Here is a 27,055-nt window from a genome sequence, read left to right on the forward strand (position 1 = left end):
GCAAATTGACTAGGTAATAGGAAGGTAGAGGGTGATGGTGAAGAGTTGAATATTAAAATGTACGTGACCACTAGTAAACCATAGAAACAGGCTCTGGGATCCTTGTTCCTTGTTAAATGCATTTGCAATCCACATACAATTAATAACTTTAGAAATGAAACAAAAATTGATAGCATCGTTGATTCTGAAGTTTATTTGTAGGGTACAGGATGATGCTGATCAGATAGTAAGATGAGCAGAACAATGGCAAATGGATAAGGGTGGGACACACACAATGAATGGCAATGCCATAAGCTGTGTTGAGAAATAGAAGGACCATGGTGCCCAAACTGAAGGTGTGGGCAGATACAGTTGATGAGGGATACTTGCCTTGATACAAAGGCAGGGAAGTTATGATCCAACTTTGGAAAATGGCACACTATACTGAGGCCATGATTCATACGGAAAGGGTAAAAAGGAGATTCAATAGGACGCTGCCCAATCTTCAATGTTCAATTACAAGGGAGACTGGATAAGCTGGTTTTGTTTCCTTTGGAGTGGAGGAAGGGTGTGCGTTCTTTGTGACCACATCAATATGTTGAGCCCAGGACTGACTGTCCAAGACGTGGACATCCAGGAACTTAAAGCTGCTCCCCTTTTCACTGCTGACCTCTCAATGAGTGCATACGCTCCCAATTCCCCTTCCTGAAGTCTAAAATTATTTTCTTGGTCAGCTGACATCGAGTCCAACAGGAATCTCTAAGCAATCATCTGAAAACCTGTATAGTTTACCTTTCAGCAAAAAGCAAACACATTGTGACCATCTCAGAGCCATCTGATTAAAGATAACTAAAGATACAGGAACACACAGAAAATGCTGGTAGAACACAGCAGGCCAGGCAGCATCTATAGGGAGAAGCACTGTTGACATTTCGGGCCGAGACCCTTCGTCAGGACTAACCGAAAGGAAAGATAGTAAGAGATTTGAAAGTAGTGGGGGGAGGGGGAAATGCGAAATGATAGGAGAAGACCGGAGGGGGTGGGATGAAGCTAAGAGCTGGAAAGGTGATTGGCGAAAGTGATACAGAGCTGGAGAAGGGAAAGGATCATGGGACGGGAGGCCTCAGGAGAAAGAAAGGGGGGGAAGCACCAGAGGGAGATGGAGAACAGGCAAACAACTAAATATGTCAGGGATGGGGTAAGAAGGGGAGGAGGGGCATTAACGGAAGTTAGATAAGTCAATGTTCATGTCATCAGGTTGGAGGCTACCCAGCCGGTATATAAGGTGTTGTTCCTCCAACCTGAGTTTGGATTCATTTTGACAATAGAGGCGGCCATGGATAGACATATCAGAATGGGAATGGGACGTGGAATTAAAATGTGTGGCCACTGGGAGATCCTGCTTTTTCTGGCGGACCGAGCGTAGGTATTCAGCGAAACGGTCTCCAAGTCTGCGTCGGGTCTCACCAATATATAAAAGGCCACACCGGGAGCACCGGACGCAGTATACCACACCAGCCGACTCACAGGTGAAGTGTCGCCTCACCTGGAAGGACTGTCTGGGGCCCTGAATGGTGGTGAGGGAGGAAGTGTAAGGGTAGGTGTAGCACTTGTTCCGTTTACAAGGATAAGTGCCAGGAGGGAGATCGGTGGGAAGGGATGGGGGGGATGAGTGGACAAGGGAGTCGCGTAGGGAGCGATCCCTGCGAAAAGCAGAAGGGGGGGGGAGGGGAAAATGTGTTTGGTAGTGGGATCCTGTTGGAGGTGGCAGAAGTTACGGAGAATTATACGTTGGACCTGGAGGCTGGTGGGGTGGTAGGTAAGGACAAGGGGAACCCTATCCCGAGTGGGGTGGCGGGTGGATGGGGTGAGGGCAGATGTGCAGGAAATGGGAGAGATGCGTTTGACAGCAGAGTTGATGGTGGATGAAAGGAAGCCCCTTTGTTTAAAAAAGGAAGACACCTCCTTCGTCCTGGAATGAAAAGCCTCATCCTGAGAGCAGATGCGGCGGAGACGGAGGAATTGTGAGAAGGGGATAGCCTTTTTGCAAGAGACAGGGTGGGAAGAGGAGTAGTCCAGGTAGCTGTGAGTCTGTAGGCTTACAGTAGATATCAGTTCATAGGCCATCTCCAGAGATGGAGACAGAAAGATCAAGAAAGGGGAGGGAGATGTTGGAAATGGACCAGGTAAATTTGAGGGCAGGGTGAAAGTTGGAGGCAAAGTTAATGAAGTCAACGAGCTCAGCATGCGTGCAAGAGGCAGCGCCAATGCAGTCGTTGATGTAGGATACATCGTCCTGTAAAGATACAGGACTCAGATCTATAAGCATTCTGATCTGTATATCCTGTTACGAACCCCGTAACTGGGTTACTTACCAGCAAAGACAGAGACGTCCGTTGGAGTCTGGTGATACTATTTTTAACAGTATTTATTAGTAAAAATACACAAAAATAATATCAATGCAAATATACAGATAATATACGTCGTCAATACTAAACCTAAAAGTGCGGGTATAATAATAATCATTAAGAAATAAGCTCTATCGTTGTCTAGGGGATAATGAATTGTCCGATGGAAATATAAAGTTCGCTTCAGTTCACACAGGCTGCCGTCATTTATCGCTGTGTTGCAATTGTTGGAGAGAGAGAGAGAAAGAAAAACTTGCCTACTTTCCTTTATGATTTCGATCCGTCAGGTGTCTCGTTGTCGTGGCCGTTCAAGTGTGACCTCTCCTTTAGCTAAACCGTTCTTCCGTGATGAGCCCACCACCCAGGCAAGGGAGGACGCACATGAGCTCCCACCGGCTTTCACTATAAAACGCTGTCACTGGATTTCTAGAGTTTCTCCTGGTGCATCTGAAGGGGTGTTCCCCAGACCCCTCTTTTATCCTCACTCACGGGGTCTCAGATGTCAATCAGGTTGGGATGATGCGATCCCTCAACCAGACCACTCTGGTTGTCCCCTGAGGGGTTTCAATGAATAGTAGTTACTCAATACACAATTCCTTCTCCAAGAGACAATGGCAGTAATCAGTGGTTCCGTTCCGCTTATGTCAGGAGACATTCCACCTGGTTGTGTATTCTGTGTCTCTCTCTCTCATTTCCTGACATGCTGTGTATCTCTCTCATTTCCTAGGTCTCAGACCCGAAATAATAGCAATCTTGCGATTCTCAAAAAGGAGGGGGCGACTTAGTACCCTTCGGCCCCTCAGAGTTGCTCCACATTCGTAACAATCCCCAAACCACTTGGGGAACATTACCAATTTACTGATTCCAAAAGGTACTTCAATCACAGCTCATTTGCCCAAAGTCCCTTCATGAGCAATTTACTAGATCCACAATTGCAATTGCTTGATTCAATGTTCCAAGCTGTGATTCTGACGTTAGTTTCCTAAAAAAAATCCATCATTTTGAAAAGCAAACGAAAGGAACTGCAGATGCTAGAAATCAGACACAAAAACTGTTGGCAGTACTCAGAGTCCAAGAAAATACTCAAGAGGGAAAACAAGACTCAGGGCACTGTTTTGTCCACATCCTCTATAGAAGCTGCCTTGCCTGATAAACATTTCCTACATTTTCTGTTTTTGGTTCAAAAATATTTTCAATTTGTCATTTCAAAAATTATCCCTACCTTTGTTTCCTTTTGCTATTCTGCATTTTCTAGTTTTGAATATTTACAGAACAGTAATAGGTTGTATCAGGGCTGAACTACTCAGAGAAAAATGGACAGTGAGCGATATGGAAAAAGCAAATTTAATTTTTAATCACGCTAGGTTTTCTCAGAATTTTAAGAAAATACTTACATAAGTTAGAGTAGGAAAATTTACTATATAAACATGTACTTAGTTGTAAACAAAATGTTATGAAGCTCTAATTTTTTTTAAAATAGTATTTTTAATTACTGGAGCTTAAATACATAACTGCCACATAATTTAAAGATTCACAAGGAATCAACATCTTGATGCTCAAATTCAGCTTCTAGTTATTTTTGAACTGTGTTATAAAAGCATTTTTAATTCAGGCAAGCACAAGTTAAGCAACAGATATTTTATATTTACAAAGATGTTTTGGATTACATGGCACCAGATTACATAAAGATGTTATTCATCACCAGAGGTGCCAACAACCCCTTTGCTGCGTAAAATTTGGGCAGGTGTTTGAAGTTACTCTTCTGTAATGAGCCAATGCAACTTTAACTTTTAAAGAACGAGAACAACACATTTGATGGTTTTGTGAGCAATAAACAAACTATTGAAGTAACTGAGTGGATCAAACCACATCCATTGGAATGAGGTGAGGGGAGGAACAGGTTGGGATTCTGCATCAGGACTAAGAGTGAAGGGGCTAGCCATCCAAGGCTGCTGGGACAGTAAGGGAATGGCAGAGGCCAGGAGGACCAAGTAGAGGTAAAGCATGACAAGAAGTGGTTTTCTTTTTCAGTTTTTTCACCTGAGACAACAGCTCTTGTTTCTCATTCCAGTATTTTTTTCTATTTCCACAATAGCCACTTCCATATAGGCAATCTGTGATATACAGGTAGTCCCCGAGTTACGAAGGTCCGACTTATGGACAACTCGTACTTACGAACCGAGGAAGGAGAACGCCGTACGTCATTTTAAGTCGGATCCCGACGCCGTTCGCCATTTTAAGTCACTGCCGTTGACACTGTGTTGAGTGCTTAACTTTGTATTTGGCTTAAAATTTTCTTAGTAAGATTCACCCTGACCCCGCACCCCTCTTCCGGTCAACTGGTGGCGCAGTGAGATCAGCGCCGGGCTGGAGAACTGAGGTTTCCGAGTTTGATCCAGTGACAGACCGCTCCCATGCCGGGTTGATGTCGATCCAGTGAATCCCGTACCATCCGTGCTGGGTTGATGTCGAGCTCGCAACTCGACCTCGTAAAAAAAAACACTGCCACCTCCAGTTTAATTTCCCACGCGGAATATTGTGGATGATCAAATACCCAAACACAGCACAGCCCCCACTTGTACCATTCAGCCTGTCTCAGTGTGGTGGTCCTTAGGACCCAGCGGACCTCGGGAGTCGGCGGAGCTCGGGACCCAACGCCTGCAGTGTTTCTGTTCCGTTGACAGTGTGCAGTGGTCCTTAAGACTCAGCGGACCTCAGGAGCCGGCGGAGGTCGGGACCCTGCACCCACAGTGTTTCTGCTCCATTGACAGGAAGCGATCGCGATTGAAAATAAAGTGGAAATAATAAAGCGTTTGGAAAGTGAAATGCCATCGGTTATCAGAAAAGCGTTAGGCTACAGTCGGTCAACGAATTTAAAGGATAATGAATAAAGTGAGAATAATGGAGCATGTGAAAAGCCTTGCCCCGATGAAAGCTACAATTATTACTAAGCAACGCAGTGGTTTAATTATTAGAATACATATGTTTAAGTGTTTTATATGCATAGAAAGGTAAAATATATACTATACACTAAGACAAACGTTTGACTAACTGACGCTAAATAACACCAGATGTACTTGTCCAACTTATGTACAAATCTGACTTAAATATGGACTCAGGAACGGAACTTGTACATAACCTGGGGACTGCCTGTACTGAAATTATGAAAGCCGCTACAGAGAAGCAAAAATACCTTTATATGATCTACTGTGAAAATGGATTTTATTGCAGTATATCATTGGCATGTAGTTAAGGTTCCCAAAGTTGAAGAAATGAGTGGGGGCAGGAGAAAAGAAATGCTTCAACACCTTTCCCTGATAAGACCTTAATACTGGAGCAGCATTAGGCTTTATGGCCTATCGAGTCTGCTCCACCATTCAATCACTAAACTCTCTTACCAATCAACCAAGCAACTTACACATCCTAATGAATTCATCTCCACAGCCCTCTGTTGCAATGAATATCCCAGATTCATCACCCTCTCCATATCCACACTATACAGGCCATTCAGTAGGTTGGGCATCACGATAGTGTAGCGGTCAACGCACGATATTACAACTGGGGCGGAGTTCGGAGTTCTTTCCCAGCGTCCTCTGTAAAGAGTTTGTACGTCCTCCCTGTGAAATGCATAGGTTTCCCCAGAATGCTCCACCTCCTCCTGCAGTCAAAAGATGCCCCATTTAGTAGGTTAATTGGTCATTACAAATTGCCCTGTGCATAGGCTATGGTTAAATCAGTAGGTTGCTGGCACAGTGGCTTGAAGGGTCAGAAGGGCCTATCTGGGGCTGAATTTCTAAATAAAATAAATAAAAAACATTAGGTTTCAGTAAGACCCCATCCCATTCTTCTGAACTACATCAAGTACAGCCCAAAGCTTTCGTTAAGCCTTTTATTCCCAAGGTCATTCTCATGAACTACCTCAGGACCAGCACATCTTTCCTTAGATACAAGGCCCAAAAATGATCACAATTGCCAGTAAATTACTCCATGTTGTTTACTTTCCCCTCATATAAAAGGAAGGCTTGTCCCTTTTAATTCTTAATTTAGGGCTCCCTGGTTGTAAAACCACAGTACCATAGCGGTTAGCAGGATCCTATTACAGCTTGGGGCGTTCCAGAGTTTAATTCCAGTGCCGTTCTGTAAGGAAACTTTGTACATCCTCCCCGTGGAGTGTGTGAGTTTCCTCCAGGTCTTCTGGTTTCCTCCCAAAGTCCAGAGATGTACTGGGCAGGTTAACTGGTGATTGTAAATTGTCCCGTGATTAGGCTCAGATTAATTGGGTTTGTCGTGGGCTGCTGGGGTGGCGTGGCTCAAAGGGCCAGAAAGGCCTACTCCACACTGTATTGTTAAATTAATTTGAAAAGAACACCTCTGAATTGGCAATATATTCAAATCAACTTGTCTTTTTCATATAAACAAATAATGCAACCACAAAATCTGCATTTTCACTAACATAATATCCTTTTAATCAGACAATACATTCACGACAGATGAGCCTGTTCACCCATCATGTACAGGGTTATGAAAGTTATTACGTACAATTCATAATACAACACTAGATCAAACATTTGATACGAACAGCACAACCATAAATATTGACATCATTAATTTACCTGCCTCGTATTTCTGGCTTACTTCCTCGTACTAAATTTGAAAGCAGCAAAGACCTGCACTGGACAAGGCATAACATAAATCCATCAGGAACCTACTGATCATACTATTTTTAGCTAGTGTTAAAAATGTGACCAGTCTTTCACTGAATGCTACACATCTCATTTGGAAAATCTGGGATTCACCTGGAAATGCCACAATTTTTAAAGGTTTTTCCAAGCTCTGTTTTAAAAGAGGTATCTGTTTAGGCTCAGCATTACAGTAGAGGTTGAAGGTCATGCTATCTTTGCAGACCACCTCAACGAGGAAGTAAGTGAGGAAATCAAGTCCATTAGTATTGGACTGGCATCTCAGGAGACATTCCCATGTAAAGGGTGCAAATCTGATCTGCCCTTCTCTCTTCTTACATTCCAGCACACATCTGTTTGAATTTCCTGGAAGAGTCAGGGTAATAAGCTCTCCTCATTAAAAAAAAATGGTAGTCTGCATTATTGAAAGTACTATTCACAAGATAGAAGAACATTCTGAAGATGCTGCAGTATTAGCACAAGTTAACTCATGTCCTTTCTGAACACATATATTCTTTTGCTCTCCAGACACTTTCTAGACACATAGACATATTCTCCAAGCATATTAAAATCAACATTCTACATAACATCCATAAATAAAGTATTCTCAAATATCATGTATATGAATGATTGCCTTAAAAAAAGTGACAAATAAGAAACAGCACATTGAATACTTTCATGATTTCCATCAAAACTTTTTTTCACCAATTCCTAAGAAAAAAGGCTGGAAATCTTGTTCCAAGAAATTAGACTTCTTGAGCACCATCATGAAAAAGTTCTGTCTGCCTTGTTGCAACAAATGTGCAACTCCAACCTCTGAGAAGCCAAAACTACACAAAATACCACCTATACTACAAAACATGTGGTTCTTTTCAAAGAGAAACAAAATTTTACTGTAAGTTTTCACAGCTAATAGCAGTGGTTATGCAAAATACATTCAGCATTTATACAAGACTATGGAGAATTCATTTGTGGACCCACAGTTAGAGTCTACATTCTGCACCATTACACTCTCTCTGTTGTGGAAGCCAACTACATGTCACGGTTCTCAAAATTGCAGCTCTACACCCCCCCAAAGGCCTACGTGAAACAAAAATATTACTCATCTTTCCTCATTCTGAGTAGAGACCATACACACACACAAAGAGATTGTGGATGCTGGAATTTGGAGCAACAAACATTTTGCTTGAGGGACTCAGTGGGTCGAACAGATCTATTGGGGGGGGGGGAAAGAAACTGTTTTCCATGGAGATCCCGAATCAGGACAAATACTAAGTACTTTGGACCCAGGGAATGGAATTGAATTCTCAGACGGCAACAGCCAACTGAAATTGCTTTCATAACACACAAAATATTGCAAACAACTTTTCATTTTGGTACAGTTTGCAATTATCAAAAATTTTATGGAAGAAGGTAAACTGGGCCTATCTTTTCTCTTATAGTTGGCAGAGGCGAACAAATTCATAACTGGCAGCGTCAATCAACTTTCATTCAGATACATGACACTTCCATTCCTGATGTCAAAGATGAAATGGACTGCATTGTATTTTGCTGTGCCGTGAAGTCTCCTTCCTCTTAGCCTAGTTACAGGAACATTCTGGTATATCAAGATAACATTGTGCTATTGAATTCACTATTCAGAACTTGTACTATATGGCAGCTTAATGATGTCTCATATTCCAACCTCTTAATACGATTACAGAAAAAATGCATGCTTAGAAGAATAAATGGTATTTGCCTTCAAAAACAGACCAGTTGATTTTTAAGCAACCACTTTAAATCCTCTCGTATGCAAGTTTTTTTAAAATGGCTTTATCTGGGAAGCAGACAAAATACATCTTTAGTCCTAATAGGGAAGCTTACATTGCCTACACTGCCTATGCTAAGTCTTGTAAAACTTATGCAGACAGCCACACATTCCATAGAACCACAAAGCTCCGGGGGAAGGCAGACTTCTAAAAGCACCTCCCTTCATTCATGGCTGCAGGGAAATACATCAGAAACTTCTAAATATAAAATATTCAGCAGCATGCAACATGTGGCATTTCATAGCTTCAATTATTTTTACCATTTGCCTCTTATTGTGTTTGAAATGAATATACAGTGGATCTATTAATTGTGCCATCAGTTAATCAGAGCAGTAGCTTATTTCTAAAAGAACAAAAACTAATCAGTAAAATACCCAGGATTCCCTTCATTTATTTGGGACACTATGCCACTTAATTGGGACAGAGGACTTACCGAAATTGCTAACTAGCATCAGTCACGTGCACGTCCTATGGCTGTTAGACACTAAATCAAACAGTTTTTAAACAGCATGAACTGGATGTGTTTGTGTTGAAAAAAGTGATTTTTGTCACAGACAGTTGGTGAGAAATGAGCAGTAAGACAATTCAGAACTGTTCTGTCACTGCAGTTACAAGTATTCATGCTTCGAGATGCTAGAAATTACCAAGAGTGAAAATGAAATGATTTCACTATTTTGACAAGTTAGCAACTACGAAGAATTTGAAGATATCAATAATTGACTTGAATGTTATGATGAAAATGAAGATTTGGAGGATGCAATCATCAATAGCATTGTACAAAGGCAGTTCATTATCTACACTCGGTTTCTGTGCTGATTTTGTTCATTTACAGTCAATTAAAAAATTGTGGAATCCGATGCTGTTAAATAATAGGAATGAAAACTGGGCACATCCTCCAGTTCTGAAGAGGGAAAAAAACCCAGAAAAACACTGAGTCAGTTTCAATATCACAGATGAATGACTGATACAGACAAGAAATCAAGTTACAGAACTCAGTATTGTATCCAGAGACTGCAACTTGCCCCTAGATGAAGTGCTGTTCTTCAAGCTTGTTCTATGATAGTACATAAGGCTAAGCACCAACTGGTCAGAGTGAGAGTGGGATAGAAAATTCAAATGGTAGACAGGAAACCTCAGTGTCACATCTGTGAACTGAACACAGGAAACTGCATTGTGAACACTGAATGTAGTACTCTGGAAGAAGTACAACTGAATTGCCATTTCACCTTGAAAATGTTTGGGGCCCTGGATAGTGCAAAATGACTACTGAAAGGGCTTGTCCAATTCAAGTACAGGAACATGACAAAAATATATCTAATTCAAATCTGGTAAATTGCATTTTGTGCAATCATTTCAAAACAACATTTGTTTGATAATATGAAAGCACCTTGAAACAAGAGTTATCCTTTGAAGTTACAAAACCACTGAAGTTCTCCAAGGGTGCAACAAAAACTTTATAAACATAATGTCAAATGTACTTGAAAAGATTTAAGACCTGATAAGGGAATTAAAGAATGCCATCAACAAATTGTTAGGCAATCTGATAGCATGAAGATGGACATGAGACTGAGAGAAGTGCTGGAGAAGTAGAACTAGATGCCACTAATCACTCAAATGAAATTTGACCCCATGTCTGGATTCTTATCAACATGAGACAAGATGTAAATAAAAGGTTGAGGCCAAAATGAATCCAACATCATGGGAGGTATTTCCTTTGTTGATACATTGATAATGGAAGAAACTATTCCTCTCCATTTTCTGAAGGCAAGCAAAGTGGCATCAATGAGTCACATGCAAACAGCTATTTATACACCGGAGCTACCAGCTATCTAGTATTAAAAGTTCCTATGCCCAATAACCCATAAATCATAATTGAAGATTTACAATAAATAATCATATTTTAATGAAAGAATGCTCAACTAACAATTACACAAGTTATTGCAATTTTTTTGAATTTCCAATGCCAATAGATTTCCTTCTGCAATTTTCTTACTCCTGATCTGGGTGGTAGAAATCCACCCCATCAATCACTAGCAAGCATACCAAAGTGCTGTATAGGAGATAGCTTTCTCTCACTCAGACTTTTGCAATAAAGTAAATTCTCTCAGTCTATTCTGCAGTAATTAAAAAATGCATACTTGCTTCATTCAGAAACTTTGATCTGTATTCCTCAGTTGAAAATGTATTCACTCATTTATTTGTGAATGCTAGTATACATTATCCTTATATTTAGGATTATAACAGTATTGTCCAGCTCTATGTAACTCCAGTGCATGACGTCCTCCTTTCATAAAAATTCTGCAAATTAGGACACATTTTACTGGAAAAATATCTACTCAAAAGATGCACATCGTCATTCCAACATCCTGCAACCTAATTTGAAAATTTCATGCAACATTTTAGTTATATTAAACAATGGCTATGCAGTTTTTGCTACATTATTGCCCACTATTATCTGAGTTGCAATCAAGAAAGTATATTAATTCAATGTCCCTACAAAATTAAACATTTGCATTATAGGCAACCAAATATGAACAATACAATAGTATATTACTGGTCATTTGTTTAAACTAAATACATTTTCAAAATGCATTCTAGGGTAAACAAGGCGTTCAAATCTTGCATGTTGTCGAACAAACAACTGAGAACTATTGGCGGGCAGATACCTAGGATTTCAAAAGTTATAAATGGAGTCAACCTGGCTATTACCTTTAGATGCAAAGAGAAATCAAGTCTCCAGTCCCTTTCTATTATACAAGAATTGTTGATGCTCAGAGAGCGTCAACAGCATTCATTTCTACGTCTTTTACCTGGATACTTGCAATCAATTTAATCAGGTTCTTAAAAAAAAACTTCCCCTGTGAAGGAAGGAAGATGATGGTATAGATGTACATAGAATCTATATTACACAGAAATAAAAGACAATTCCAGAATCTGTGCAACACTGAAGATTAAGGTCTTCATAGATCTCAAAGTAGTCTAATTTTCACTACAGCAGTTCACTGTTTTAGCCGTGCAACTCTTAAAGTTTTAGTAATCTAAGTTTAAAGAAAAGCTAGATATAGCTCTCCAGTATTACGATCCTTGAAGCAATATGATTCTACATATTCTTCAAATTATCATGATCACGCATTGAACTTCTTGTCAATTCGGGAAGCTAATATGTAGTACCACTAACCCATAGACCAGCTTTTAGTAAATATATCACATTAAATTTTGAGGTGAAGGGCAGAACATCATACAAGATATGCCTGAGCATATTCCAAAAATTGTCACCAAACATGTTAGAATCATGTTCCTAATTACACGTCTTTGACTTTCACTATTTTTAAAAGTCTCTTTCCTCTGACCTGTGATAATTGCTTTGGCTGCATCAGCATGGTTTAACTTCCCAATATAATATGTATTATTGTCAATGAGTGAACAGTCTCTTAATTTGGCTTGGACAGAATCATTTCCATATAATGCTGTCTTAGCCCTGCCAAGGTGCTGGATAGACCAAAAAAAAGACCAAGTAATGTAAATCGCCTCACCAGGCAGAAAATCCTTATTCATTACTCTAAATAACTGTGATATCTTTATAAAATTGAATCAATCAGCAAAGGTTGAGCTCACCTTATCCTAAATTTCAAAATCAAATAACTTCCAATATCCAATTTTTTTTTGAGTGCTAACAAGATGTCACAAATGGAAAATTCAACAAGGCATTGGGAAGGTTCCTAGGTCTCTGCACACCACAGACAGTTCTGAGAAGCAACCTCACATATGTAATGAACAGAAGTTAATGAAAAACAGAAAAAAAACTGCATAAAGTGAAAAATGAAGATTTCAATCATGTATTGAAAGAGTGGATTCATCAGCATCAAAGTGAAAATATGGCACTTAATGGTATGCTGATCATAAAACAAGCAATGATCTATCTTGACTAACTGAAAATCGCAGGCTGTTTGCAGAAGTTTAAGGCATGGCATTAATTTTTTTTTAAATTGTGGTGATAAAGTGCCTGCTGATTATGAAGCAGCAGAGAAATTCATTTGATGAGTTTGCCAAGATTTTCACTGATGAAAACCGAACACACTGCATCAGTAATTTTGTGTGATGAATACATGCAAGACAAAGACTGCTTACAGAGAGCATGAATGATGCTGAAGGTAAACAGCCACTGAATGTCCACCTGAATGGCTGAAGTAGTGATAGTTTATTTTTCAGAGGTATTTCTGAGATTCCATGTACAAAATTATTATATAAAACTACCTTCAGGGTTATATGTACAAACAGAATAAGTGAATCAATTTTGTGTTTAGACTTGGGTCCCATCCTTAGGATATCTGGTTACCTAGATGCAAATATCCAAAAATCAAATATGCGAAACACTTAGGTCCCCAAGCATTTTGGATAAGGAGTGCTCAATCTGTATAAACTGATTCAATATGTGACTGATAGGAATGTATACAAGATATAAAGATGTTAACTAACTCGACTCATGTTTCCAGTGCAGCTTCAGTGAAATTTCTAAGTTAGAACCTATCACTCCTATCAATAATCGAGCAATGACTTTCGATCATTTCACTAAGACTTAATGGGAAACAAAACGATATGAAATGAATGCAAAGCCAATGCCTTAGAATGGCGTAATGTATGGGAAGGACCACCACTAGAAATAAACGCATTGTTACCATAATAGTTTAAGCATACAATGTCACAGAAATTACAAGTCATTGACAATGACGGCTGATACTCAAAAAACGGAGGGGAAAAAAGACGTGGCGTCAGATAATACCTAAACAAGACGCAATCGAAGCAGAACAGGATGTCCATCACGAGCTGCCGGTCTGTTTACCTCCTTTTGCTCTTCACATGCTGCTCCCAAGATCTGCTCTAACTTCCTCCTCGACTGCTCTGCCCAGAGGATCGCACAACCCCCGGTGAACGCAGCGGGGAAGGAAAAGACAGAAACATTTTTCACAATATACACTACTAGTAAACTTTCTGAAACCGACGAATCTTTAACCCAACCGTGAAGGGGAGTGAACACAGAGTTCAAACACACAATATCTGCGTGTTTACTCAAGCTTGAATCCAAGTGCGATCGGAACAAACTGCAAATCACTACTCGCCAACGTATTTTTTTCTGCCCGGCTCTACCTCACTGTTTACTCTTAAAAAGGCACCGATACAAAGGTCATGAACATTAACAGTACCTGTGCAATGTGTACGATCCATTCCTCTTCAGCCTCATGTTCGCTGACAGGAATCTTATGAGGAAATCCAGGCTGATTTTAATGTCCGAATTATTTCGTCGTTTAATGTTATTTTAGCAAGCTTCTGCAAACTCGTTAAAGCAGTGAAAATGAGCCAGGCTCGACTGCGTTAATTAAACACTACTGGGAATCAATTACTGGAGGAGACAAACAGCAAATCCAATCCAGAAATGTCTCAGAGGTGATGGACTAAGGTTTCCTTTAATAAACATGTAAATAAAAACTGCCGGCCTAACTGTATTGATAGCTTGTCACGATAGTTTACCTCAGCTACTCACTCTGCTTACTTAAATCTAACCCCTCCTCCTCGCCTATGGTTCTCTTTTTTTTTGGCCATAAACTAAAAATGCTAACGACTTCACTTCATCCCAGGGGAAACAAGCAAATGAATCTTCAGCTTTTCTTCGATGTTAAACGAACATTTTTTTTCGACAGCGTTCCTCAAAAAAAAAATCGGATTTGTGACGGAAGAAAAAGAACACAAAACCGTTGCAACCACGCATAAACATAAATGTGTGTGTCTCTCTGGGCACGCTGCCTTGTATAAATCACAGATGCAGTGTCTCTGATTAGGCTACTCAGTTTTCCTTCCTGTCCACTTAATATCCCTACAAGAGCTGCCCACATAGTTCCTGATTTAATTTCTGTCACGGTACAAATGAGAACCCATTTTAATACGAGTTATGCAGGAATAAATACATGCGATGAAAAGAAGGCACTCTGTACGTTTATTGTTACGGATTTTTAAACGACAGCAGAAAGAAAAAATGTAACTTTGAAAAGCCATTTTATCTTAAACCAGGCGAAATCTTAAGTCCCTCCCTTATGAAATACAAAGGCCCAAGTCCCCAGGGCCTATAAATAAAGCCTCCCGCTCATGGTCATCTCAAATTTCATTCTTCTTTTAACGGTCAAATTATACAGAATAAAAGAAACCAATAGAATTTGGAGCCAGTAGTTCTTAAATATGCTCTTAGATTGTGAAATAATTTTAACTGTCATATCGAGACTCTCATTGTTCTTAAAGAGTTGGCAATTGATAATTAGGTTGTAATAGCAGTTTTCTCGTCTGCTTAAAGTGTAACTTGCGTTGTAAATATAAAAAGATAAATTCAAGCCAATAGTAGAAATATGTTTAAATCTATTATGTAGCTTAGTTTTTCCAACACTACTTTTTATTCTTAAGAACTATGTAAACAAAAGGGGAGGAAGAGAAAATTATTCCCTGAATTTATCTTTGCATAAAACAGTGTCAGATGGGAGTTAGTACAGGAGCTTGATGGCTTGTCAATTTATCACCTGTTCCTTAAGATCATTTCATGCTCTTTGGCTACCTTGTCACTTGATGCATCACAAATGTATAACTAAATTCATGGAAAGAAAACATTAGGATTCCTTCACGAAACACAATGGAATAATTCCAAGATGTTCTTCAGAAAACGCACATTTCATTTTCAATATGTTAATCACAAACTGTTTAAATATTTCAAACTGAAAATAATCATTCTTTGTATCAAAATCAATTTAATAAAGCAGTATTCCAAAAAGAGTGTAATGTAAAACACATGATGGGCCCTTAGATCCACAATGTTATGTTGACCCACAGAAACCTATTCCATGATCAATCGAACCCCTCCCTCCTACACAACCCATAACCATCCATTTTCCTTATATCCGTATCTAAGAGTGTCTGAAATGTCCCATTTGTATTATCCTCTATCACTATCCCACAGTGCATTCCAGGCACCCACCACTCTCCGTAAAAAAAAAGCTACTAGACATTTTCCCTAAATCTTCCTCCACTCAACTGTAAATGTATGTTATTTTATATTAACCAATGCTGCCCTAGGAAAAAGGTGCAGGCTGTTCACTCTGTTCTAAAAGTGGTCAAACTAGAGTTTACAGAGCTGCAACATTACCTTGTGGCTCTGGAATTCTATCCTTCAAATAACGTAGGCCTACACGCCATACACCTCCTTAACTACTTTATCACTGTGTGCAGCAATGTTGCGGGATATATGCACATATACCCTAAGATTCCTCAGTTCATCTACACTGTTGAGAATCCTGCCATTAACCTTGTACTCTGCCCTTCAAGTTCATCGTCCAAAGCATATGACTTCACGTTTCCAGACTGAACTCCATCCATTTCTCTGTCTGGTTCTGCATCCTTGCTGTATCCTGTTATAACCCACAACAGCCTCACACACTATCCACAGCACCACCAACCTTCATGTCTAGAAGTTTCCGGCACCTGGGACAATATATAACAAGTAATCACTTGGTAAAACACCTTGCACTCTTATTATCAAAAGTAAACATGCTGAAATACATATTGAAGGTTTTCCACATTACACCAGTAAAGGATGGAAAGATTGGGTCTTTAACATGACGCTTCAACTCAGGTGGCATTAAGTTTTGAATGTTATTGGAGTTGCATTCATCCAAGAAATGAAGAGTACTCCAACACATTCAAGCCTTGAACCTTGTAGATGGGTAAGGGGAGTTAAGAAATTAATTTTCAATTGTCACATCTAATAAGATCTGTTTATGGATTTCATGTAAAATGTGTACTCATTTGGGCTTTGGTCACACCTCAAAACAGTACTTTTATAACAAGCTGGAATATAGAATAAGGATCCTGTAATACAATTATTCATATTGTAGTTATATATACATAGATTCAGAAGCTTAAGGTAAAGGAATCCTTAGGAAGCAGGGTTACAATATGATAGAACTCATCCTGCAGTTTGAGATGAAGTCAGATGTATCAAAACTACAGTTGACTAAAGGGAATTAATGAGGCATGAGAAAGGAGCTGGCCAAAGTTGACTGAAGATGTGGTCTGATCTTCAAAGTCACAATAATAGACAAATACAATCTGCCTAAACTAATAACACATAGACAATTGCACTGGGAATGATAGGGTTAATATATGAGCAGCATTTGATGGCCCTGGACCTATACTCGCTGGAGTTTAGAAGAGCAGTTGAGGCAATCACATTGAAACATATTGAATTTTGAAAGGCCTAGATAGAGTGGATGTGTAGAGGATGTTTCCCATAGTGGGGAATCTAGGAACCGAGAGCAGACACAGAATAGAGGGATGTCCATTTAGAACGGAGATGAGGGTGAAATTCTTTAGCTTGAGGATGGTGAATCTGTGGAATTCATTGCTTCAGATAGCTGTGGAAGTCAAGTCATTGGGTATATTTAATGTAGAGTTTTTTTTTGTTTAGTCAGGTTACATTGGTTACATGAGAAGGTTACATTGAGAAGGCAGGAGAATGTGGTTGAGAGTGATAATAAATTCATCATGATGGAATGGTACAGCAGATTCAATGGACCAAATGACCTAATTCTGCTCCTATATCTTAAGGTTTTATGGATTTACACACAATGAAACATGCAGTGTCAATAGTGAACAGTGAGACTGACTATTAGAAAAGTACAAAATCGTCAAAACTATGACAATGACTAATTACTGGTGTTGTCATTCCAATTGTTTAGGATATTTCAAAGTATATTTTAATTATTTTTGCTACCATCTTTATATTCAGCAGGTACAAAAACCAATAAAAACTGATTTTTGTAAACTTTCCTGAGGATGCCTTTTGCTCTCTTTGCCTGCTTAATACACATAGCTTTTCATTGTTCCAAAGAGTTAATCATAACTGAATAGCTCCTTCTTTACTTAAGTCTAGTAACAGCGAGCCAATTGTGCTATAGCTGTGATTGGGTCTTTTTACTCAAGGCTGGGAATCTTGTGTGGTTTACTGATACACTAAAAGAGGTATCAAAATCATTTGTGTAGTCCTATAAATCTCTCACCTATCTGCTCACGTTGCACATCTCCGGTCCGTGTAATTGGTAAGTGATGCAGATCAGTGATCCTTACTCTCTCAGTTAACGGTACAGAGGCCAACTGCAATATCCACAAGCAACAAACTCAGCAAAGATTAGGTATAAATATTCATACCTTTCTGATTGGTAGAGGCAGCTACACATTTAGAAATTGGATAGTTAAGTCACTGACTAATGGAATCATGATACGAATGGTAGCAAACCCTTCAGCCCATCAAATATGTGCCAACCATCAAATATCAATTACACTAATGTCACTTTTATTCTCTCCATATTCCCGTCAAATCACTCCAGATTTCCATATCCTCATCAAGTTTCTTCACATTCCCTTCAAATAAATATATTTAACAGAGACTAGTTTAATATTGCATGTTTGTATTAGTGACTAAATCCCATTTAGAGAGATATAATTTGTTATCAGCATTTAGTAATACTCTTAAGAGGACAGAATGTGAAGTTGAAAGATGAAGTTTATGAGCCAGACAGCCCCATCCAGTAGGAGCACAGTATAGAAAAGCTGCTGAACAAAATTAGTAGCATTACACATATTAATTCTCCATCTGGGTGTAATGCTCAGAACAGAGTGAAATGTGTGCTCAACCTCCTCCATGTCATATAAAAGGTATTATATAAATGTCATTCACAGTAAGTGCAAAATAGCCAAACATTATGATGTCATAGAATACCTCTATTCTTGAGAATATCCAGTTTATATATTCAAGTAAATGGAATAAGGTGAAATTAGAATTAGAACTTTAAAAAATGGGGACAAGTGTGTTTCACAATTTAAAACAGACATTCTTTTAAACAACAAGAATTAGAATTTCCATGTTATTTGACATGCAAGCCATTGTAATTCCATGAAATGGTTTAAATCACCTCAGTGAATCAGGGAAGAATTTGCAATTTATCCCAAAATTGGTGTAAGATTTTATCTTTATTACATCAGAAATGAAATCACACAGCTTCAAGTCAGCACTATTTTTTAAGCCTGTGGTAACCTGGCCAGCATTCATACCTTAATAAACTAAAACACGGATTCAGCTGCTTAATCAATTTGCTATGCCAAATTGGTTCCAACATTTCCCATTTTATTGAGAAGTCTAAAAGTGCTTTATGCTCAAAGTTATGAAATTGCCCATACAATTTCTTTCTTCTGGGTAGGAACAGATTATGTATGCTGTGTACAATGGATCATAGTAAGTGGACAGATTGGACAGGCCAGATTATCTTCTCTGTTATTTTTCATAAGTTAACAATAACACATTCTTTCCTGTATACGACTTCACAGAATGCTTTTGTTTACCTTGAGCATTATCAATTTGAATTATATTTCCCTCCAGAAACTGAACATACACAATTAACAACACGGTCAGGCTGAAAGACGTTTTTCATGTTTCTTTCATAATTAACATTATGAACTACATTAGGGAAAAGGTTTTTCAGACAAGTACTCTTGCATGATTCTAATTAAAATAAAATGATGAGAAAACTGGGAGATTAACCCAAATTGTTATAGGATTTGCCCTTTGAAATATGCAAGCTTAAAAGATTCAGGGAGGTACAAGAATGTATAGACTGGCTGACCCAAAGAGATTGCATAAGACTTGAAACCATCCTCAACATTACAAACCCAACATAACATCACATCAACTTTGAAGAGCAATCAACATGACTGATGGCCTCCACTTTATGAAAAGTATCAGCACGTTATATACCAGCAACGTCAAATAAACAGATGTGTATGCATCCATGCTGCAGCAAACTGATTCAAAACCATTCATTGTCGAATTGTCTCCAATCTGACATTTAATTTATTGCGCCTGGCTGTGCAGGAGCTCTGGGCTAGGACAGCTCATTGCAGCCAGCATATTTTAAATGTTTGAATGTGCAGCCAGGAAAATCCAATATATTTAATAGATTAACAAAAGTTTTAATCATATAAAGTGCCCAAAGATTTGATGAACACTTTATATAATCAGTTATGCATTGTTCTGGAGTTGCAAAAGAGCTCTTCTTACTTCAATGAGCAGACGCCAGCACTAAAATGTACTTTCTATATTGATATGCTTAGCGCTGTAAAATAATCATGACTGGACAATCAGCCCAATTGATTACACTGATAATTATGCACCATATGAGTTGGCTCACAATATGATGTCCTCCTTTACATTCCCCAGATCACTGGTGATGAAGATATTGCTCTGAACTCGATGCCACTCACTGGAAATACCTCTTGAAACCAGTTATTCTGATTTTCTACTTTCTGCATCATGGTCTGGTGCAGCAATTCAAAGTGCAGAGAATAGTGCTCGCAGCACATACATTCATCACTGTCACATCTCTTCCCCCCATCGGTAGCGAGGCAGTGTGTCAAGAAGGCAGCATCTAACATCCAAGATCCCCACCATCTATGCCTGGCCATCTTCTTGCAGCACGAGTTACAAAAACCTAGTGTGCCACACCGCAGGATTCAAGAACAAGCTTTTCGGTTCTTCAACCAACCAGCACAACACTAAGCACCATCTTAGTAAAGCAACATGACCACCTTGCACGACAATGGGCTTTGTTTCAATTGTGTTCTTTCTTATATAATTTGTGTTCATTTATATTTTTCTTGCATATCTTATGTATTTGATGTTATGTGCCAGTTTTTCAGTACCCCATGTGTTCATGTAACAATAAACTCCATACATAACACATATTTATTCTCTATATAACAAATGAACAAAAAATGCTTTACAGCTTTCCATTCTTTAACTGTTTTAGTTACTCCCCCAATGGACACGTACAGTGGCATGCAAAAGTTTGGGCCCCTGGTCAAAATTTCTGTGAATAGCTAAGCAAGTAAAAGATTACCTGATTTCCAAACAGCATAAAGTTAAAGATGATACATTTCTTTAATATTTTAAGCAAAATTACTTCTTTATTTCCATCTTTTACAGTTTCAAAATAACAAAAAAGGAAAAGGGTTTGAAGCAAAAGTTTGGGCACCATGCATGTTCAGTACTTAGTAATACCCCCTTTGGCAAGTATCACAGCTTGTAAACGCTTTCTTTAGCCAGCTAAGAGACTTTCAATTCTTGTTTGGGGGATTTTCACCCATTCTTCCTTACAAAAGGCTTCTAGTTCTGTGAGATTCTTGGGTCGTCTTGCATGCACTGCTCTTTTGAGGTCTATCCACAGATTTTCCATGATGTCTAGGTTGAGGGACTGTGAAGGCCATGGCAAAACCTTCAGCTTGCGCTTCTTGAGGTAGTCCATTGTGGATTTTGAGGTGTCTTTAGGATCATTATTCTGTTGTAGAAGCTATCCTCTTTTCATCTTCAGCTTTTTTTTAATAAAAAAAACACATGGTGTGATGTTTGCTTCCAGAATTTGCTGGTATTTAATTGAATTCATTCTTCCCTCTACCAGTGTAATATTCCCCGTGCCACTGGCTGCAACACAAGCCCAAAGCATGATTGATCCACCCATGCTTAACAGTTGGAGAGCTATTCTTTTCATGAAATTCTGCACTATTTTTTCTCCAAACATACCTTTGCTCATTGTGGCCAAAAAGTTCTATTTTAACTTCATCAGTCCACAGAACTTGTTTCCAAAATGCATCAAGCTTATTTAGACATTCCTTTGCAAACTTCTGACGCTGATTTTTGTGGTGAGGATGCAGGAAAGGTTTTCTTCTGATGACTCTTCCATGAAGGTCATATTTGTGCAGGTGTCGCTGCACAGTAGAACACTGCACCACCACTCCAGAGTCTGCTAAGTTTTCCTGACAGTCTTTTGCAGTCAAATGGGGGTTTTGATTTGTCTTTCTAGCAATCCTACGAGCAGTTCTCTCAGAAAGTTTTCTTGGTCTTCCAGATCTCAACTTGACCTCCACCGTTCCTGTTAACTGCCATTTCTTAATTACGTTATGAACTGAGGAGACGGCTACCTGAAAGCACTTTGCTATCTTCTTATAGTCTTCTCCTGCTTTGTGGGCATCATTTATTTTAATTCTCAGAGTGCTAGGCAGCTGCTTAGAGGAGCCCATGGTTGCTGATTGTTGGGACAAGGTTTGAGGCGTCAGGGTATTTATAAAGCTTTGAAATTTGCATCACGTGGCCTTTCCTAATAATGACTGTGAACAAGCCATAGCCCTAACAAGCTAATTAAGGTCTGAGACCTTGGTAAAAGTTATCTGAGAGCTCAAATCTCTTCTGGTGCCCAAACTTCTGCATGGTGCTCCTTTCCTTTTCTCCCCCCACTCTAAAATTGTACAAAACAAAAATAATACACTAATCTTGCTTAAAATGTTGAAAAGAATGCTTCATCTTTAACTTTATGACTTTTGGAGATCAGTTCATCTTCGACTCACTTAACTATTCACAGTAACAGAAATTTTGACCAGGGTACCCACACTTTTGCATGCCACTGTGTCTATCTACTTCACTTCGAACTGGAGAAGTGAGAAAAAAAAAACAACTTTGTTTCAAATTGGTTCCATCACTTGCATATGGCTACAGGAATTTTTACCTTCACAGCTTTGGTCTGGACACATTTCATCTTCTCACTCCATAACTCCCCCACTTTGCATTATAAAACACTTATTTGTTTTCAGTTTGAATGAAAAGTCTAAAACTTCGCATGTCTCTCATCTTTCTCTCCCCACAGATGCTGTTTGATTTGTTGAGTGCTTACAATATTTTTTTTATTTTGGATTTCCCACATCTGCAGTTTTTTTTTGCTCCAAATGTATGACTCCAATCCAGTTGTCCCTTTTACCACTGACTGAAAGATGAAAGAAATGATTGGGTCAAATATCACAAAATAGTTGCATGACAAACATAAGCTGGGCATGTTAGACTATTAAAGGATGGTTCTAAAATTTCACATCAGGACTTGGCTAAATATTTGCTAAATAGATATTTTTAAAACTAATTTTGATTATTTTTGTGTGAGTCATGACAGCATATACTTAATGTAAAACACTAAATCATTTGTGGCAGTTATTCATGACCTAGCTGAAACAGAATGAGGCCCAGTAGCTAATGGGGTCTGCCAAAATATACAAATAAAATCTAGTGCTGGGATCCTGAAGAAAAGAGAGGTGAAGATTGTATATAGGTATTGATCACAAAAGCATTTGGTGCACTGCTAAATTAAGTGGCTGAAAAAAAACATTTTGATATTAAGCTTAACTCAAGTCAAGCACTTTCACAAAATAAAAACAAAATGTCAAATCATGAACTCAATGTTTTGGCGTGTGCAGAGGCAAATTGTAAATCTTGACTTAAGTTTCAGAAATTAGGCAGAGAATTTATTTAGGAAATTTACATCATGGAAACTTAATGTTCCATTGGTCTGAATTCTAATTTTCCTTACTAGTGTTGAAAACTGTAGATATAAGCGCGTTCAGGTTTAACGCTTGAGAACCGGACATTGAGCCATGTAGTCAAGCAGCATGGAAATTGACCCATCGGCCCACCGAACTTATACATATCATCAAGTAACCATAACACAAATCCTATTACGTTGCTTTATTTATTCGTTCATATTTCCCAATATGGCACAATATTAAGCATGTGTATAAATGTCAGCCAATGGAACTTGCAGAGTTCTTAAACATTAATAAATTTTTTAAACATCTCAAAACACATAATTTTGGTTTACTATCTCAGAGTCAGGATTTTTCTCAAACACAAGAAATTCTGCAGATGCTGGAAATTTTGAACAACACGCAGAATATGCTGGAGGAATTCAGCATGTCAGGCACATCTTTGGGAGGGAAGAAACATTCAAAGTTTTGGACTGACACCCTTCATCAGGACTGGAAAGGAAGGGGACAGAATCCAAAATCATTCTTAAATGTTTTCCAATCATATCTTGCAATTCAGTTTAAGTTCCTCTCAATATACTTCATGCATTGGCCTCATGTCATAGTCAAATATGAAACTCTAAAAAATTTTACAGAGGCACATAAATTTAGACAGATCTTACTGGGTTGTCATGTAAGGTCATGGCTTTACAGCACAGACATTATGGCCGAGTCTAATATGCTAAAAACTGCATCATCAATGGTTGATGGGCAATGGAATTGATGGGAAATATTAAATGATGAACTTAGAAACCCACAAGGAGAAATTAAACTTATTTTGTGGTCAGAAGGCATGGAATTTTAATTGTTTGCTGGTTTTCTTCGTTGGATTTTGCAGAGCTTCGAAGTGGACTCTACAGAAGATAAAAGTCTATTATTAAATGTAATACATTTTCATAATATTAAAATTTCACCTGTGTATGCTTAATATTACCATTTACTTTTATTAAATTGTACTATCTATACTTACAATGGATATTACCTCTATATACCTTTTAACTTTATACTTAAAACAGAATTAAATTTCTGATTCTGTTGTCCCTTATCTTCAAACTTTAATCACTTGATGGCCACATTTGCTTTTGGTTCTCCATTTGTAATCCCATGAAGGACTGAAGCTCATCTTATTTTCCCCAAAAGGAGAACATCATGGCCATCTACTTAAAGTACATTCTGGGAGTATTGACTATTAATATCTCCTTCCTCAGTTTTCAGAAGATTGGCAATGCATTATGTGACTATTAATTTTAAAACTGCATAACTGCTAAGCAAGTTGGTATTTCCAGTTAGATATTGTTATGAATGTACCACAGCTCTGAGGGGCCGAAGGGTGCGGGGGTAGCCCCCTCCTTTGTGAGAATCGCAAGATCACTATTGAGTCAATTCAGGAGACACAGGAAATGAGAGAAAGACATGCAGAATCCACAAAAGGGTTAGAATGTGTCCTGGCCTCCGAAAGGCAGACCCATTGATACCGGCTATTGTCTCTTGGAGACGGACTTGTGGATTGCATCCTGGACGATGTATTCAAAGCCCCAGGCAATGAACCAAGGAGGAGGTTGGTGGAGGGATTGCATCATCCCCAACCTGATTGACACCTGAGACCCTGTGAGTCAGGATAAAAAGAGGGTCTGTGGGAACAGCCCCTCAGACGCACCAGAAGAAACGCCAGCGATCCCGTAATAGCAAGAAACCAGGGGAAAGGCCACGTGCGTCCGGTTCCATTTGCCCTGGAATCGGTGGGCCCTTTTCCACGGCCGAAAGGTTTTTAGCTAACAACGGGGAAACCAACTCCCAACGACTCTCGAAGGATTGACATCATAAAAGGGATCGGCAAGTTTTTCTCTAAAATCTCTCTCTCTCCAACAATTGAAAACCCAGCGGTCCCCAAAGGCCTGTATGAGCTTGAATGAACTGAGTGACTTTTATATTTCCATCGGACAACACATTATCCCCTAGACAACAATAGAGCTATTTCTTATTGATTATTATTATACCCGCGCTTTTAGATTTAGTATTGATGACATATATTATCTGCATGTTTGCATTGACCTTATTTTGTGTATTTTTTAATCAATAAATACTGTTAAAAATAGTACCATCAGACTTCAACGGACCTCTCTATCTTTGCTGGTAAGTGACCCAGTTACGGGGTACGTAACAATATCATTTTAGCTCATTTATTATAACACTTTCAGAGCACTGTAGGAAATTGACCAGATCATTTAATCAGCTTTTTAAGGCTACATAGTGGTTAGGAAATGTTGTGAATTATGTTTCAAATATTATAAATCAGAAAACAAAGCAAACTGAATTCACAGATAGATTTGAGTTTAAATACGAATTGTTAATTTTTGTTACTTTTAAACTAGTTTAGATTTTGAACTTATCAGATGCATGCATCTGTTGCTAGATGTTAAACATGCTTTGAATCATTATAAATAATATAAGGTACTTTATCTATTTGGGCCTACATTCAATGGGACTCTTAAAATGATCAACTTGAACTTTTATCCCCTTCCCCAATATCAGGACTACCTCAGAACTTAGACTGAAAATGAATTTCCTCAGGAAAGGGACTTAGGAAGAAACACATACATTAAGCAACTTTTCATGTTAACCCAAAACAATGGACTATTTTTGAAGGTAAGTCAATTTGCGAGACAAACTTACAGTACATGATTTTGACCTGCAAGCTAGAGGGGGGGGGGGGGGGAATCGATCCCTCATTAAATGTGTTCACACTGGAATAAACTTTATTTACTAACAAACACTCATCAGTTTAATTCACATACATGATTATGCTGCAGAACTTTTTTTGGCTCCTCCTTCGCCTTCCATACCTGACATGTTAAGCACTCAAGGTTGATAGAGACACACAAAAGAGGTATAAAATGACCCTGGAAAGAGAATCATATACAGAGTAGTAAAATTTACTGAACTGCTATCTTCCTAATGCATGAAATTTACATTTGTAAAAAAAATGCACACCTATGCTTCAATATTTGCCCAAAGATATTTTAAGGAAAGTGAACATGTTCAGGGTTTTCAATAATTACAATTTCAATCAATTAGCATTATTTGCTCACATAGCACTGCTAGATATCTTAAGTCCATGTGTTGGCATGTAAAGGATAATGTACACTGGCACATCATTTGAAAGTTTGAAGTATTTTTTTTATATCAGGGTACATACACATCACCACATACAACCCTGAGATTCTACTTCCTGCAGGCACATTCAGCAAATCTAAGCCCTCAGGATGAGAGCCAGAAATGAAAGTCAGTGCCTAGAGAACTGACAACCTTCATTCGATCTTAGTGCTGTTTCCGTAAACAAATCAGATGCTGTCTTTCTCCAACTATGTTAATGAAAGCACTTCAGGAAGATACTTCATTGGTTCTAATGCAACTTGGATGGAAAAGCATGTTTTACATTCATATATTTTTAATTTCTCCTTTGAAGATTATTGTGTCATGCTTCTTTGGCCATCTTCAGACTGAACCTGTTCCGCTGGATCCTGAGTGTAATTTGAAGCTCAGGAAATGTCTGTTTGGAATTTGTTTCAATTTATATTTCCTTGCTACAGAACAAAGGTCATTTAGTTCATAGAGTAAAAGAATAATATAGCATAGATCAGGCCCTTCAACCCTGCCAGTCCACGTCGACAATGGTGTTCAGCCAGTTAACACCAAT

General features: G+C 38.6%; 1 protein-coding gene across 6 annotated transcripts in view; it reads right to left on the minus strand.

Moving 5' to 3' along the window:
• The window catches only part of LOC140729633 (MOB kinase activator 2), a 187,609-nt gene that overhangs the window by 54,659 nt on the left and 105,895 nt on the right, over window positions 1-27,055 (minus strand). Inside the window, exons 1-2 of one of the 6 annotated variants that reach the window (XM_073049623.1) lie at window positions 14,076-14,714; window positions 13,655-13,768 (exon numbers count right to left, since the gene is read on the minus strand). The exons of 1 other annotated variant lie outside the window; for it this stretch is intronic. In XM_073049623.1, coding sequence (XP_072905724.1) covers window positions 13,655-13,692 — 38 coding nt within the window. In that variant the 5' untranslated portion in view covers window positions 13,693-13,768; window positions 14,076-14,714. Of the gene's footprint in view, window positions 1-13,654; window positions 14,056-14,075; window positions 14,716-27,055 lie in introns of those variants that run through there. 4 more of the 6 variants (XM_073049624.1, XM_073049626.1, XM_073049625.1 and 1 more) reach the window with 4 other exon arrangements.

This window comes from Hemitrygon akajei, chromosome 6, assembly GCF_048418815.1.
Source record: "Hemitrygon akajei chromosome 6, sHemAka1.3, whole genome shotgun sequence".
Lineage (NCBI taxonomy): Eukaryota > Metazoa > Chordata > Chondrichthyes > Myliobatiformes > Dasyatidae > Hemitrygon > Hemitrygon akajei.